At 41.4% G+C, this 17,645-nt stretch overlaps 2 protein-coding genes across 5 annotated transcripts in view; one reads left to right on the plus strand and one right to left on the minus strand.

The window, feature by feature from the left end:
* Positions 1–2,039: 2,039 nt before the first annotated feature.
* On the plus strand, positions 2,040–7,882 carry LOC311233422 (pinopsin-like; the record flags this gene model as incomplete). Its single annotated transcript, XM_084320389.1, has 5 exons — positions 2,040–2,352; positions 3,994–4,162; positions 4,315–4,486; positions 4,690–4,923; positions 7,700–7,882. 5 exons carry the CDS (start codon positions 2,040–2,042, stop codon positions 7,880–7,882), a joined length of 1,071 nt encoding a protein of 356 aa, XP_084176515.1.
* A 4,534-nt stretch (positions 7,883–12,416) lies between these two features.
* Positions 12,417–17,645, minus strand: part of LOC311233184 (protein-tyrosine sulfotransferase 1-like) — a 31,573-nt gene continuing 26,344 nt past the window's right edge. For all 4 annotated transcript variants that reach the window (XM_084320085.1, XM_084320086.1, XM_084320084.1 and 1 more), the window contains exons 5-6: positions 15,622–15,823; positions 12,417–14,490 (exon numbers count right to left, since the gene is read on the minus strand). In XM_084320085.1, coding sequence (XP_084176211.1) covers positions 14,455–14,490; positions 15,622–15,823 — 238 coding nt within the window. In that variant the 3' untranslated portion in view covers positions 12,417–14,454. The remainder of the gene's footprint in view (positions 14,491–15,621; positions 15,824–17,645) is intronic.

Raw genomic sequence — 17,645 nt, forward strand, 5'->3', positions numbered from 1 at the left:
ATCTAAAGTGTGGAGAGTGGGTGCTGCAGTGTGTTGTTTGTTTAAAGTGAGTGTGCGCGTGTGGATGTGTGTGCTGTGTGCATTTGATGGTTGTTGCATAGTGTTTATTGTTCGTTGAGCAGCCTGATGGCCTGGGGATAGAAGCTTCTTCTGAGTCTTTCTGTGCTCGCCATGAGACTCCGGTATCGCTTGCCTGACCGCAACAGTTCAAAGAGGCAGTTGTTTGGGTGGCTGGAGTCCTTGATGATTCTCTTAGCCTTACCCCTGCACCGCTTGTTGTAAATGTTCTGGAGGGTGGGAAGCCCCCCTCCAATTGTGCGTTCAGACCGCGCAATCAAATACTCGTATTCAAAACGGTATAAAACGGAAATGTACAGATGAAAAAACTATCCGTTTCGTACATGTTGACTGGAAGCAACTCATTGACGATCATTGTGTTATTTAGATCTATTGCTATTATATTTGATGTGTTTTATGCACTCGCAAATAAGTCCTATTCGCCATTGGATATAGCGTTGGCACGGAAGGGCCATCAGCAGAGGGCGCTGTTGGCCCGGAATGAGTTAAAGGTGACATGCACTATAAATGTCATTTTTCAGTCTCTAGCATTGTATTATAGTAATAGGAGTTAGTATCAATGTGTTTTAGTGTCTAAATACCATATTGGCGGATTGCTCCGATTCAGCTCAGATCATTTCCTGCTCCAGTAAATTAGGCCATCCTGATTTGAAGGCCTGCGTGACGTTACTCAGGCTCTGGGTAGCAGACAGTGATGTGATTGGCTCTGTGGTTGTAGCTAATGCCCGCCCACAATCTACCTAGACTGACTGTACACTGCGAGTGGAAACCACTTCCTCATACTCTGCATGCACTCTGGAGGGAGAGAGAGAGAGAGAGATAGAGAGCATTCGGGAGCACTTGGGGGGGGGGGGGGGGGGGACCTGCCGCGCGGCACACACCTCCGAACAGGAGAGTGAGGGAGGGAAAAAAAGGAAGAGAGAGGGAGGAAGGGAGGAAGGGAGGCCCCCCCCCCCCCCACAAGCTGCCGCGCGGCACACCCGAGAGGGAGAGAGAGAGGGAGAGGAGGAGAGAGGGAGAGAGGGGGCCTGATCAATAACGGCCTGTCTTTTTTTTCTCTCTCTCTCTCTCTCTCTCTCTCTCTCTCTCTCTCTGTCTACCAGTCGCAGACTGTGTGGACTGACTGTCACTCAAAGTGCTTATGGGCGGAGCCAGGCCATAACAGCCTGAAATCTTGATGCTGAAAAATGATGGTTTTGAGTACTTGATTAGAAATATAAAACAATGCATTTTTTTGAAAAAAAACGTACAGATGTCTTCAATAGACTCACAGGAATTGTGTAAAGTTGCCCAAATAGTGCTAGGAAGTCCCCTTTAACTAACCTGCCTATACAAATAAAGGTTTGATCATGATGATGATGATATGCGGCTGGAGGCAGGCATGGCTATGGTGCATGATTGTTTTTTTTCAGCAAGTGCAATGCGTTTCATGATGACATATGACAGAATAATATTCAAACTTGATAACATAAACATTCAAAATTGGCCCACGTTTATTTAATGTTGCAGTGTTTGCAAATATCCATAACTGACAGGACAGGAAATAAACGTGGGCCCAAGCTGTTCCCTAGAAATGCAATTCCACTTCAAAGGCCCACTGTAGCCTATACATAAATAAATAATAAATAAAATAAATACAATACAATTAAAACGTTCTACTTGAGTAGTCCGCCCCCGCCTCGCTCTCCCCTTGGCACTTGCTGAAATTCCCCCGGCAGCCAAAACAACGAGTTGGCGTTTCACCATCGCCTCGAGTATAAAAATCTGGGACCGAAGATGTCATGTTCCAACCCGTTTTCCAGTTTCTTTTTCTTAGAGGGGATGATGGTAGCCTACTCTCTTACATACTAATAAAGTAGTACAGGAAATCGGAATTGTTTTAATTATATATCAATATTAGCCGACCAAGTTATATGAATCACTTGTCCATGGCAATCATCCACGGTAGTAACTTAAGCACCATGGACAGCTCCAGCTTTGCCACTCACTTCAAAGAGCCCGTGTTGTTGGGCCGGACGGGTCACACCGTGGTGGCCGTGTTCCTCGGTGCTATATTGATTTTTGGCTTTCTAGGTAATTTCCTCGCGCTCCTGGTGTTCGCACGCTTCCCGTGGCTGAGAACTCCCATTAACCTCCTTCTGATCAACATCAGCACCAGCGACATGCTCGTGTGCATCTTTGGGACTCCCTTCAGTTTTGCCGCGAGCATTTATGGCAGGTGGTTGATCGGTTCCGATGGGTGTAGGTGGTACGGTTTCGCCAATGCGCTTTTCGGTGAGTTTGTTTTACCACTCCTTCTAATATGAATGTAAATAATATCTATATAGACCAGTGGTCACCAACCTTTTTAAGCCCAAGATCACTTTTTTTTGGTGAAGGCAATATCTACCTATTGAAGCGTTGAGAGAAAAAGACAGCCAAGATTGTACTTTAAACTAAATTTAACTAATTTATTTGCCTGTATTCTAATTACATGCAATGCTTTGGTCCAACATTAAAACGTCAAAGTAGAACTGTAATATGTACTTTCTCAATCAGTGCACTGCTAAGTGCAGTCATCTTATGCAGCATCACTTTTCACATCAAAACAAAAGTAGAACTGTAATGTGGACTTTCTCATATTATTAACATTGACAAACATATTTACAATTAGCATTTTATAAAGTATAACTGTAATGTGTACTTTCTCAGTCAGTGCTAAGTGCAGTCATCTTATGCAGCATCACTTTTCACATCAAAACAAAAGTAGAACTGTAATGTGGACTTTCTCATATATTATTAACATTGACAAACATATTTACAATTAGCATTTTATAAAGTAGAACTGTAATGTGTACTTTCTCAGTCAGTGCTAAGTGCAGTCCTCTTATGCAGCATCACTTCTCACATCAAAACAAAAGTAGAACTGTAATGTGGACTCTCATATTATTAACATTAGAAAATGCTAATTGTAATATGTTTGTCAAAGTAGAACTGTAATATGTACTTTCTCAGTCAGTGCTAAGTGCAGTAATCTTATGCAGCATCACTTTTCACATCAAAACAAAAGTAGAACTGTAATGTGGACTCTCAGGGAAAGATTTAAATTTTTTTTTTTACATTTTTTTTTTCAGGGAAAGATCTACAGGGAAGGTCTCAAAGATCGACCAGTCGATCAAGATCGACGGGTTGGTGACCACTGATTATAGACGTTCCCAATAGTCCCACATGTGTCTGTCCTGGAGACGAGACCAACGGTAGGCTTGATTGATTGATTGAACACTTTATTAACAGATTTCAGAATGGGTACAATACAGTACAGCTCAATACACACAATTGTTAAGGGGATGCAGACCAGAGAAAGACTTTCGTCTTGTTTACATCAGGGTCCCACATTTTCAATTCATCAGGCTTCGTTGTAGTTTTAACCAGAGGTATGTAGGATACAGAAATGCATTAGGCTACTCAATCAGAAGTAGGCTAAATTACAGTACACTTTATTTAAGTGTAAGCTATACTTGTCTAGTACTCGAATAAAATATAGCACTCCAAACAAAGTACTCAAAGGAACATGCCAACATTATTGGAAATACGCTTACCGTCCTCTTTGATAAAACAAACGTCCAAAATAAACTGTACTCAAGTTAAAGTACAATGAAGTTCACTTCACAAAATAAGTTAAATCTACTCAATTACAGTAATTATGGACGGGTAGATGTAATTGGTTACTTTGCACCTCTGGTCCTGTCCTGATGATAAAGCGAACACAGATTTTAAACCAATTGGCTACTGCAGCTAATTACTTTGTTCCATAGTCAGTATATGTGTATTTTGTATGATCAATCTCTCTGGCCATATCAAATTAGTTTGTAAAGCTATTTGGCTTGTTATTTTAATGCGCTATAAATAAAATGTACGTGACTTCTCTACCTGCAGGCATGGTTTCTCTAGTCTCTCTAGCCCTGTTGTCCTATGAACGTTATTCCACGGTGCTGCGCTCTTCACTGCCCGACTTGTCGGACTATTCCAAAGCCTGGCTGGCCATAGCAGGCTCTTGGCTCTACTCGCTGGCCTGGACCTTGCCACCACTGCTGGGCTGGAGCAGGTCTGATGGATGACTTGATACAACAATGAAAATGATACATTAATTTGTTCATTAGTTTGTTTATTCATTCATACGTTTTGTTTGAAAATTATTAATTAATCATTCATTCATAAACTCAAACCTGGCGTGATGTCTAATCTGTTCTGGGTCAGCTACGGGCCGGAGGGACCTGGCACCACCTGCTCGGTACAGTGGCACCATCGGTCTGCGAGGGCCCGTTCCTACGTGAGCTGTCTGTTTGTGTTCTGCCTGCTGCTGCCATTGCTGGTCATGCTGTTCTGCTATGGGAGGATCCTGATGGCTGTACGAGGGGTAACTAGACAGGTACACACCCTGACGTCCGACCTCTGACCCAAATGACGACTTGTAACCCTCCTGCTGATGTGGTTTTGCATCCCATGGCCACCATAGATCAGCGCCACTATGGCATGATAGGCCACAACAGAAGTAGGCCTGTGTATAATGATGTGTTCTTCATTGTAGTGTGAACAACTGTATAAAGATTGTTTTTGTTTGTGTGCCATCAGGTCAACAGGGTAAACCAGTCGTCAGCTCAGCAGAGGGAGAGCCGTGTTCTGCTGATGGTGCTCTCCATGGTAACAGGATACCTGTTGTGCTGGCTGCCATATGGGGTAGTGGCGATGCTTGCCTCCTTTGGACGTCCCGGCCTGGTACCACCCACCGCCAGCTTAGTCCCCTCCGTGCTGGCGAAGACCAGCACAGTCCTTAACCCCATCATATATGTACTACTAAATAACCAGGTAACAGTGTGCCATGGCAGAGGTGGTCAAGCCAAACTCACTACCTTAGTTTAAATGGCAACGTTCAACTTCAGCAGTTTAGCTTGTGAAATAGCATGATGGGGATGCCTATAATAGTTAAATGCTGAACTATAATAGTTAAGTGCTGAACTTGCAAATTGACCTATCTCAGAGGGCTGGGTTTGAGATAGGTACATCTTTACTAGGGCTACCCCTTCTTAGTCAATTAATTTGTTACTTTGGTTTTAGTAGACTAAGATTTTGTTAGTCAATTCTTATGGTTTTTTTTTCCAGAAAAGCCTGAAAAATTATACATACATCTCTGGTGATCACTAGATTTAAAAATGAAGTATCCAGAACCGTGCCATGAAATACTTCTTGGGAGTCCATAAATATACAGCAAAAGGGGCTATAGAAGGGGACATGGGTTGAGACTCATGCTTGGTCAAGCAAAATGGTGAAATGGTTAGCTTATGGAACCGCCTGGTCCAGCTGCCAAATGACAGGGTGACAAAAAAGATATTTAACTGGGACAGAGCCCAAGGTCATCCCTGGTCAAGAGAGATGTCCATGATTTTTTCTTCTGCTGACTTAAGTATGATTTTTATGAACAATCAGTATAAGGTTCACATAATTAAAACAAAATGATCAACAATCCATCAGGATAAGTGGAAGGTGGAGAGACTTGGAAAAAACCTAAACTTAGAAAATATGTTGAAATTAAAGATGAGTATTTTACTGAACCTTATGTAATGTTAAACTTAAAGAGAAGACGGAGGTCTCTGTGTGCCCAGTTGAGATCTGGCACCCTGCCATTGGCTGTGGAAGTGGGTTCCAAGGTAAACCTGAGGAGGAGCGGTTGTGTGTTCTCTGTGATCTTGGAGTGGTGGAAGATGAATATAATTTTATTTTTTATTGCCCCTTGTACACCGATTTGAGGAGGGCTTTATTTGAGAAAATTCAATTTGTAAATCCGGATTTGTTTTGGCAGTCTGAGAGTTGTATGTTGTTATTTTTTTGTGGAGGAGATCTTCAGTTTTGCAGGATTTTTGGAGAAAGCATGGCACTTGAGACAAAACACACTATATCCTATATAATTGTATATGAATTCCTCGTTTATTTGTTTACATCCATTATTTACACCTTGTTATATTACGTTTTATTTAGTTTTCTGTTTTTTGTGTGGCCATCTTGGTCTATATAACTTATTGTCAATGTCAAGTATACTATATACTTATTGTTTGTGTCTTGTAAGCCCATATGGGCTGGGCATACACCTGTAAGACACGAAAATAAAAAACATCAAATCAAATCATACATCTCTGGTAAGCACTCGATTTAAAAATTATACATACATCTCTGGTAAGCACTCGATTTTAAAATTATACGTACAAAATTATACCTACATTTCTGGTAAGCACTAGATTTAAAAATGATACGTACGTCTCTGGTAAACACTATAAGATTATACATACATCTCTAGTAAGCACTAGATTTTAAAATGATATGTGAATCTCTAGTAAGCACCAGAAAAGAGATCCTTCTGCACGATTGCATGTGGAAAACACAATTTTACAGATTTGTCGATTACGTCAACAAGTCAATTAGTTGACAAAATCCTATAGTCGAATTAGTGGAATGAAAGAATGTATTAATAGTAATAATGACAGACCTAGATAGAGCAACTGTCACTTGCATCCAGCTTATTAACCTGGCAGCAACATGAGAGGAACATACTGATAGCACATTAGTAACATGATAATATGCAATTAATACCATATTCTATAATATAATATGCTAATTCGAACAGATTAGATTAGATCAGATACAAATGTTGTGTCATCGTACATCATACAGCACAAGTAAAGTACAACAAAAATAATTTGGCATCTAACTGGTGTGCAAGGTAACAGTAAAGTGAATTAACAATATAGTGTAACAAGTGATTAAATGGAATATATAACAAAGCTACTGAGGAAATATGCTAATCTGATGTATGTACAGTATTATGTACAGTGATATATTATTATGTACAGTGATAGTATAAATAAACTGTGGTAGTAAGCCACACTGGCCATTATAACTAATAAGAGTATAGGATATACATATATATGAATGAATGAAAAAGTTTATTTTTGAACATGTATTCTCCACATTCCTCCAAACAAATCACAGTATCAAGCTCCGTCAAACAGAACAATCATAATGAAAAAGAACATTTCTTCCATTAATTTTACTTGATAACATAATTTAGTATTATACATTATAGAATATACTTTTACTTATAGTACAAAAAGAAAAAACTTGAGTCGCTTGACAGCAGTAAATACAATACAACACTAACACAATATAACATAACTTTGTTTATCCACATTACTCATTTCTGTATATAGATACAGTATGTACAGTGTACAGAGTGGGTATGTAAATCGGATATATGCAGATATATTCATACAGATATAAATATATATCCGGTATATACATTGTTACTGTACATGGCTATCATACAGTGTTATAGGGGTATAGACTATGGGTTGAGGTAGGTAGTTATGACTACAGTGTAAGACAGTTGTAGGCAGTAGATGGGTATAGATTGAGTATGGGCAACAGTGGAACTAGATAACACTAGCAGCACGACTGTGAGATAATAATAATAATAATAATAATATATATCATCATAATAATCATGGTATGTGAGTAGTTTTGATTATTTTGCTACAGTAACTGAAGACTGTTGGATCTGTTTGGTGCATCTTTTTTTCACTTTTTCTCCTAGTTCTCCATGTGTTTCCTGTACATGCTGAGATGCAGCCCTGATGCCCCTCGGAACCCCACCGGACCCCACACCCTGCCCAGTAGCAGGAACAGGACACCCATCACTAACACAGCAACACCCCACTCCAGGGATTCGCAAATGGAGCAGCCTGCCTTGGTTCTAGTGGCTCACTACACAACATAAAGCTCTGATGGCAGCTTTTGTTGTTGTTGACAACTGATTTTGTTGACTGTGACCATACTCTGATATAGCCTCTGAAAAATAACCATTTGTGCAGTTCGAGAACGGTGTGTTGTCTGGACAGCTTGGCGATACATCTGGTCATAATTCTGCTGCCTGGAAATGCTTGACATCCCAGACTAAGCATACATATTTGTGTATGCAGTATTACAACACATAATGGCAGCCCAGGTGTACGCACGTGTTTTTCTCTCCTTGATCTCCATCTGTCTTTTATGTAGCAACCAGAAGAAAGTTTCCAGGAGAGAAGACGAGAGAGCCTGCATTCCACTATGTGCTTTTGTATAAAGTAGTGCCCTTTTCAAAGGGACACAGTCTACCTTCCTTCAATATTTTATAATTATTTCAGCACAAACAAGAAAGAGAGAGGTGTGATGGTGTAGCTAGTATCAGCTAGCTAGTATGGAGTAGTATCAGCTAGCTAGTATGGAGTTAGCCACTGGGAGACCCCGACATTAAGTGATTTAGTATGAAATGGTTGTTCAATAGATTTTTCATAATTAGTTGTGCCATAAGAGTATAAGGTGCTCTTGGGACCAGGACATTTGATTAGTAGACTCTATACTCACCACTAGAGGGCACAGTAACTTCACTAACTGACCAATGAAACATCCACACACTCTGATGTGGTACTAAAGAGAGACATACAGTATAATAACATTGTGGTTTATGTGTTCAAATAATAAAAGTTTGAAGAAATAAAAGACTAACATCATAGTCACATTCATTTAGTCCATTGTATTCTACTTTTGCCTACTCCGATGTGTGGAAGCTTCAGAGCATCAGGACAAAAACTGATAATGTTACAACAGTACAACTGATTGATTGATTGATTGAACATTTTATTAACAGATTGCAGAATGGGGCGGTCAGGTGGCGTAGCGGAGATTGTGCTCGTCACCAATGCAAGAGGCTGCGGTCTCGACTCCCGGAGAGTCAGCATTGCCTTGGCTTGGGCTGATCGCTATACTAACTCGTTTGGCTGAGTTAGGGGAAGGGAAGCCATGGGTGGGTCCTGGGCGTTGTGGACAGCGACCCCTACAGTTCGGTCTGGGCGCCTGCACAGCGAGGCGGGTAGGGCGTTCCACATTGTTGTGGCATAATTTCTAAACATGTTTAGTCCCTTGTTTGAGCCGAATCTGGGTTGAACATGATTTGTGGAACTCCCTCTGGTGTTATGGTCGTGGTATTCACTGACCTTTGGGAAGTATTTCGACATGTACATGGGTACCTTAGTGGTGTAGTGTATCTTGTAGACCAGGCCCATTGCAAGTTGCTGTACTCTGTCTACTCTAAGCCATCATAGGTTGTCAAAATGGGCAGGGGTGAGGTGGGTTTTAGGAGTAAGGTCAAGCGTAGTCTGACCAGTTTGTTTTGTGATATTTGTAATCTTGTTTTTAGTGCCTTTGAGGTGCTTTGGTACCATGAGGTGCAAGCATAGTCGTAGTACCCTTGAATGAGTGCTCCTGTTAGAGTCTTCAGGGTATTCTTGTTTACTAGGGAGGATATCCGGTACAAGAATCTTGTTCGTTGGTTGACTTTTTTGATTACATTGGTTGCCATTTTGTCACAGGAAAGACTTGCCTCTAGGATGGAACCCAGGTAGGTAATTTCATCTTTCCTTGTGACAATATTGTCACCCACTGTAACTGAGAAGCCGTCGGTCTTGCTGAGTTTGTTATTTGAACCGAAGAGAATGGACTCTGTTTTACCCTGATAGTTTTTTATCAGCGAGCCAGGTGCAGATTCTACCGAGTTCAGAGCTGAGGGCTTTTTCAACCTGCAACTTGTCCCTGTCAGAGACCAGCAGGGCTGAGTCGGCCGTGAACAGGAACAAGTTGCAGTCACAAGCTGATGAAATGACATTTGCATAAATTAGGAACAGTAACGGTCCTAGTATGCTTCCTTGTGGACCACCACAGCTCACAGGGAGGGGGGATAGTGTACCGTTTACCTCCACCATCTGTTCTCTCCCCTCCAGGTAGGATTGCATCCAGCTCACTGATAAACTATCAAAACCAATTGCTTTTAGCTTGTCAATCAGAATGAAGTGATTGACAGTGTCGAAAGCCTTTTGGAGGTCCAGCATGACCATGCCGCAGTATTTGCCCACTCGTCCACCTCTTGTTTGATGTGGTCGTTCAAATAGAGAAGGCATGTGTCAGTGGAGTGGGATGTTCTGAAGCCAGATTGGAATTCGTAGATTCGTTTTTTTCCGCAAGGTACTTTTCGACCTGTTCGTAGACTATTTTTTCCATGACTTTCGAGATGGAGGTAAGAATAGAAACAGGGCGGTAGTTGCCTGGGTCTAATTTTCTGCCTTTTTTGGGCAGGGGGGTCACTCTCGCAATTTTGAAGTCTTTGGGGACGTATGTATCCCTGTTTTATGGAGAGGTTTATTATGTGGGTGATGACTGGGGTGATGGCAGCTGCTGAGTCTCTGAGGAATTTGGAGGGGATATTGTCATGGCCAGTGGCCTTGTTAGGTTGGAGGGCGCTCAGTTTTTTAAGTACCTCATCTGTTGTTACCATTTCAAGTTTGAAGTCGTCTTTGCGGACCCCTAGGTTTTTGTAGGCTATGATGTGTTCTACCCCAAAATGCCCTGAGTGGGAGGGTAGTTTATTAACCAGTGTTGTGGCTATGTTTGTAAAGAAAATGTTTAAGTAATTGGCCACATCCAGCTTGTCTGTGATGAGTGTTTTCTGTCTTTGTTTGTAAATCTGGTTTTTAGTTTTTTACTGCAGCCTAGTTGGTAGTTGAGTAATTTCCAAACTTCACAGGGTTTGTTTTTGTTTTCCTCAGTTTTGTCATTGATGAATTTGTTTTGTGCAGATTTGATCATGGTGTTTACATCGTTTCTTAGTCTGTTTCTTTGATGTTTGAGTTCAACCACGTGGGCTTAGAGATCACTGTTTGAGCTTTTGGCAAGCTTTGACTGACTTTTATGAAGTTTAAAGCATTTTTTGATAGAACAGCCGCCATTCCATTTCAGATCAACATTCATGGTCATTTGGCTGCTGGTGCACTGTGAAATGACTGCCATGGAATGTTTATGATAATGTTTTCATAGAAATCAATGTTAATTTAGGACATGTTTACAGTGGAAAAGAAACGCATCATTCAGATCAACATTGTGACAGTTGGGTTGGGACATTGAATTTCATGCATTGCCAGTTCACATGAAACATGCCGATTTCCATAACATGATTATCAAAATCATTGCCAGCCATATTGTAGTGTACCAAAGGAGATTATGATATTCTAGGAAAGGTCCTTCCTATCCATACAAAACAGTTTATGTAATATCCAGTGTATGTACTTACTCTTTTTACTTACAAGCAATCCATAGATCTCAGAAATCCTTTGTAAGAATTTCAACCAACTCTTCTTATTTAAACAACTGCAACTACTCACAATTTACGAGGTCAACAAGTACCAAACAGGGGTTCTTATGTATAAAGTAATTGGTCTTCCTTCATCTTTACCTAACTTCTTTCAAAGTTATTTTGAGTTTAATTCTCATTATCATGCACATCTCACAAGAAGAAATAATGACTTATGCATTCCTTTCTGTAGGACCTCTGTTGCCAAATTGTCATTTGTCTATCAAGGTGCAGTGATGTGGAATGATATACCAAATCTAATAGAAACATGTTCCACTTTAAATAAATTCAAAAGCAAGCTTAAAAAGAACTACAGATTCATGTGTATTTGTGAGTAGTCTTTTTTCCCCCCAACATTATAATTGTTGTATAATGCTGTATTGTATGTATCGGTGTGTATGAGAGAGGGATATGCGCATGAGTGTTTGTGCATACGGTGTGTGTGCGTGTGGGGGGGGGGGGGGTTCTGTGTAGTTATCCTATATAGGTTTAAGAGGGGAGGTCGCTTATAAGCCCTTGGGCTTTTTGACCTTTCCTGCACATTTGAACTGTTCTTCCTTTACTTCTTTTATTCCAAAATGTATGTTTGTAAGTGCAAATAACAATAAACAAAGAATGGTGTTTCCCTCTGGCAGGCTCCTTCATAATCCCCAATGAAGCCCACCATCCCTATTTCATGGTCAATAGCCTTCAAAAGATGTTATTCATTTATGATCAAATATATGTCCTCATAGGACTTATCAAGTAAAAACTAGACTAGTAAAGCCTAAAGGGCACTGCACTCACACATGTCTGTTTCAACAATGGGGAGTCAGTCAGTATTGTAGGCTGGCCCTCCCGGTCCAGCAAAAATTAACTATGAAATGAAGTATGGTTGCAATGTATTCCTCACTCACAAGCAGCATATATAAAAATTGAGAATTTAAGTATTATTTTTGTCCTTGCATGCGCTTCCCCATACACGTTTTGTACTTATTTCTAATAAATAGAAGTGAATGTGTGGTAGTTAAACTAAATTAAAATGTAATATTGTGCTTATTGTTCATATAGTGCTTATTGTGGAACAAAACACCATCAAATTATTTAATGAATGATCAACAACAAAATAATTTATTAAGAAAATAAACATACATCTTTAAAAATATACAGTTATTATGTTCTATGAACATTTACTGTACTCCCAGTAAGTAAGTAATTTCTCGAACACACATTCACATTGGTGATGAGTTAATGATAAATTACAGACATAGAAATACTTTCAGGAACAATTTAACAGAATTAGAAAAATTACAATGCAACGTAATACTATTATGGTCCATTATGGAAGAAAGGGGGCCAACTTTGAAACAGGGATCTTCCTTGAAAATTAAATCCAAGTGAGAGCCATAGTTTCTCACACAGTGGTACACACCCTGTCCCCCCATTATTGTGAACCACTTTATTGGTCCATATTTAATACCCTCTTGCAAAAGAAATAACACCAAACATAGGCATTACGAACAAGAACTGTGGTCAATACAAAAAAGAAAAATCCATGTCCCAACATTTTAAAATTGTCCTCTTAACACACTCAGTGCCAGCCATGCGGTGCGCCTTACCCCCCTTGAATGCCACCACCCACTTCAATGATAGAGCTCTCATATTTGCAAACGCATAAACTATGTCTTAAATTATGGCTATGTGTCTAATCTGGCCGTCGCTTATCAATGACTTGTTTGCAGTCAACATTGTGGAAAGGGATTTTTTTTTTTTTTTAATAGTCGGTTCATTTCCGTTTTATACCATTTTGAAAAACGCTCGTCTTTTGAAAGTTTCAGGAAAATATAAAGATTCTGTGATAATCGCCCTTTACTGGAATATTCTGGAATACACAAAAAACATTGTAATTTTTCGGCCTATTATTATTTTTTTTTATCCACTTTTTCTCCCATTTTCTATATTTTCTCCCATCCCAATTTCGTATCATCCAATTCAACCCTCCCCTGTCACGAACGCTGTTTCTTGCCTCCCACAAGCCGGCTGCAATGTGGACTAAGTCATACATAGCACAAGTCCCCTCCGGTACTTGAGGTAACAGCAGTCGCATCTTTTCACCTGCGCAGCTCGATCTCTCAGTGGCGAGGAGTAACGCGTGGGAGGCTCACGCTGCCCCCGACACTTCCTGATTCTACTGCGCAGGCGCACCAACCGACCTGTAGGAGTCGCTGTCCACAACGCCCGATCCCCACACATCAGTTTCCCACCCCCTAATACGGCCAATGTGTATTAGTATGAACGACCAGCTAAACTGAAAGCAATGTGGAGCGCTGGGCTCGAACAGGCAAGCCCAGCGTCTCCGTCATTCGTGGCGAGCGCCTTGCCCACTACGCCACGTAGCCGCCCAATTTTTCGGCCTATTTATGAATAATTTTCAAATAAACGCTAGATTATCGATAGTATGTGTACTTATGCACGCTATAGAAGCGAGCTGAAAATTATTATCTTGATCGATTATCTCATTTCCTGATCAGCACACACGCACACACACACACACACACATACACATAGGGCACACGTTGATATCTCTGTGAAAAAAGCTCTGATTATCCTAAGACTGGTAAAATAGATTCCTTACCTCAGATCAGATGTTCTCCAAAAAGATTATTCCAATTCCTGATCGCCATTCCAAATATCGATCGTGTTTATTGATCCAACGCTGGGTACTGGAAATATGTATTCCACGCTGTTCTGAGGCTCCAGAATGAATCCGATCCTCTCGGGTGACTTGCCTGAGAAGTAAAATGAGGAAGCTGGATTCCCCCCCCCCCCATGTGTTTCATTCAATCCATTCCAAAGGGGTGCAGTACCACAGGGAGAGACGATAGGGGGCAGTATTTTCCCAATAGAGCTCAGAGAGAGTTTGCAGCACTAACGTGATGAAATATGAATTCAAATCGCTAATAAAAAAAAAACTAGATATCTCGTCGCTGGCACTCAACGGTCGGCATGAACTAACGAGAAATCTTGTCGCTGGCACTCAAAGTGTTAAAGTGAATCTACTGGTGAACTTGTGTTGAAGGTGCACTCACAGCATTTGAAATGGCAAAAGGTAAAAGGGCATTCTAGAATGTTCCTTCTGCATCCTCCTCCTCTTAACTGGGGTGTGGCATTTCTGTTGCTTTCATACTCTGAAGAGAAAGAGGACATCATCATTGTCTTTACTAGGTTTGAAGACGGGAAGCAATGTTAGTACAGAATGAGGAAACCAGTATTAACCTATACAACATGTAAATAATGGACCTCTCTCAAACCCCACCCTCTTTTCTTATTCCTCCAATCACAAACTGTTGCTTTTCTTGGACAAAGTATGTCCAAGGAAGGCAACCGTTGTGATTGGAGGATCGAAATAAAAGGGTGGAGTTTGAGGTCCATTATAATGACATTGAACAGCCAAGCCATTTGAAACCACCTCACAAGTCATTTGGTCCCAGTACTTAATACTTATGGTCACTTGTGAAATTGGGAGACGTGACATAGGACAGAGGTTACAGCACCAAGTCTAGTCTAGTCAAGTCTAGTGAGGTGAGCGCGTTCTACTACTTTTTTCACTTGAGACTTGACATAATAAATGGCTCTAATCTGTTTTGTTTTGTATGTAACATTTTCAAGTATTTACATAAACGTATACAAAGTCAATAATAAAGCTTATACTAGCTTCTAGCGAGTGTACTCACACTTTTGACTGGTACTGTATATGATTTATTATTATTATTATTATTATTATTATTATTATTATTATTATTATTATTATTATTATTATTATTATGATATATTATTATTTTAATTTAGGGCTGAGCCGAATGTTTTGAAGAGTCAATGGTAATCGACGCCAAAAGATTTGAATGCCTCGTGTTTTGAGTAGGGATGTTCGATATTGGCTTTTTTACCGATACCGATATTGTCCAACTCTTAATTTCCGATACCGATATCAACCGATACAGATATATGCAGGGCCCCCCCCCCCCCCCCCCCCCCAATAAATACAATAAATAAAATCAGAATTTGTTCTTACTTGTTTGCCTGGGTAAATAAAGGTTTAAATAAATGAATAAACATTTTTGTTTTGAAAACCGATAGGTTACCGATAATTTCCGATATCACATTTTAATGCCAATATTGGCCGATAATAATCGGACATCCCTAGTTTTGAGGCATTGTGATGTTAGGCACATCACTGAGTAACAGGCTCAGGCTACAGCTAGGATAAATATTATTATTTAATCATTATATCACATTGTGCTCCAGTGTGTTGTTCTCACGTGCGAGTAGTTGAATAGAGAAACAATGGGTCCTGGTCTCGTGTAGTCTGGAGGGTTGGCTTGGGGGTCATAGCCCAGCCGAGCCAGCATGGGGGCGATCTCAGCCATCTCATTCATCACATCACTTGGGATGTGTCCCACCCACTTAGACAGGGCGTCCGTGTTGATCGGCTTCATCACCTGGTCTGTCGACCGCTCAACCCTGTAGAGAAAATAGTCACGTCTCAAATTCAGGTCCAGTTTTCATGGCACATGTTTCAAAACTGACAATGTAAAAAAACAACAAAAAAATCCAAACAAGGCGCTCGCCACTAATGCAGGAGATGCTGGGTTCGAGCCCAGCTCTCGGCGTTGCTTCCGGCTTGGCTGGTCGTTCATACTAACACAATTGGCAGTATTAGGGGGTGGGAAAGCCGGTGGGTGGGGATCGGACGTTGTGGACAGCGACTGCAAATCAGGGGGTGGCTGTGCTGAAGGGTCTGCAATTAGGTAAAATTAGACCTAAAATAATCCCCCTTTAAGTTAATATGTGGGAGTTAAGTTATTATTTACCACATAATGTTACGCTGCCTAGTGCCTACTTATGGCATCTCAGGTTATATGACGGTGCTGCCATCTAGTGGGCCAGAGGTGGTTTAGTGTTCCCTCGTAAATGCGTCACTTCCTCTATGAGGTTGTTGACGTTGAACTTGACCGGACACGTTAGAGAGCGGACGTACACCCAGCGTTGCTCTCGTTAACGTTATAGTTTGACGGTGACCAAGTATGTAAAGTGGCTTACCAAGCGGACATTATACCACCAAGAGAGAGTGAGTTTTAGTACCCAGCTAATTTGATGTTTAGTAAACGTCTGGGATTAGCATATTACAGCGGACTATAGTATTCCCCATCTATCGTTACCAGTTAGCCGAAGCTAGCTAGCTCGGCGCTAATACCTAAAGTAGCTTCGGCTCATGCTTCGATAGCTGCTCTATACTGGACATATCAGTCGATATATAACACAGACCAGAGAACATTTAGATAGGGTCTGTGTCGCTGTAAAAGGACACAACTAGTCCTAAGTAGTAGCCATAGCAGTAGCCTGTGGTACAGAGGGGACCAGCGTGTCTGCAGCAGCTGTCGGCGTGCGCCGTGCAGCACCACGGAGCGGAGCGAGACACTCGGATCCACCACAGCGGAGCATCTGGTCTGCAGGAGCAGACTGGTGGCGCCTATTGGACCGGGCAGCGTCTTCCCGCCCTCATCACCACGCAGCGGTCTACTACTCCTCATCACAGAACTCATCCGGGTCCTTTTCTCACCCCCAGGATTATTAACTCTCTCCATCTCTCTCATCCTGCAGAGGGAATTGTTCCTCTGACAGTGGTAACCGCGGCAACGTTTGGCCAGAACACTTTAATAGAACTATTTGGGCGCCCATCTAAATTTAGTAATAGTATTTAATTAGGCATTGTGTAACGTGATAACAATATTTTGTATGTATCTTTTTTCCCCTTTTTTGCTTATATAAAAGCATTATGATTCAAACAGTTTCCTCGCTCTTTCTAGTTTAGGTGACTCCATTTTAAGTTATTCACTCAGTTGTGTATTTGGTACAATTAGTTTAAGAGTTAAGGCATCCTACCACACCCCCTAAGGTGATAATTATATACAGTCCTCTAAGCTCCCGCACAAGGCGCTCGCCACTAATGCAGGAGATGCTGGGTTCGAGCCCAGCTCTCGGCGTTGCTTCCGGCTTGGCTGGTCGTTCATACTAACACAATTGGCAGTATTAGGGGGTGGGAAAGCCGGTGGGTGGGGATCGGACGTTGTGGACAGCGACTCCTACAGGTCGGTTGGTGCGCCTGTACAGCAGAATCAGGAAGCAACGGGGGCAGCGTGAGCCCTCCCACGCGTTACTCCTCGCCACTGAGAGATCGCGCTGTCTGGTGAAAAGATGCGACGGCTGCCTCCTCGTGTACCGGAGGGGACACGTGATGCAAGGCTTCGTCCACATTGCAGCTGACCAGTGGGAGGCATAGTCT

Source organism: Notolepis coatsorum (assembly GCF_963971535.1).
Source record: "Notolepis coatsorum genome assembly, chromosome: 8".
Taxonomy (NCBI): Eukaryota; Metazoa; Chordata; class Actinopteri; order Aulopiformes; family Paralepididae; genus Notolepis; species Notolepis coatsorum.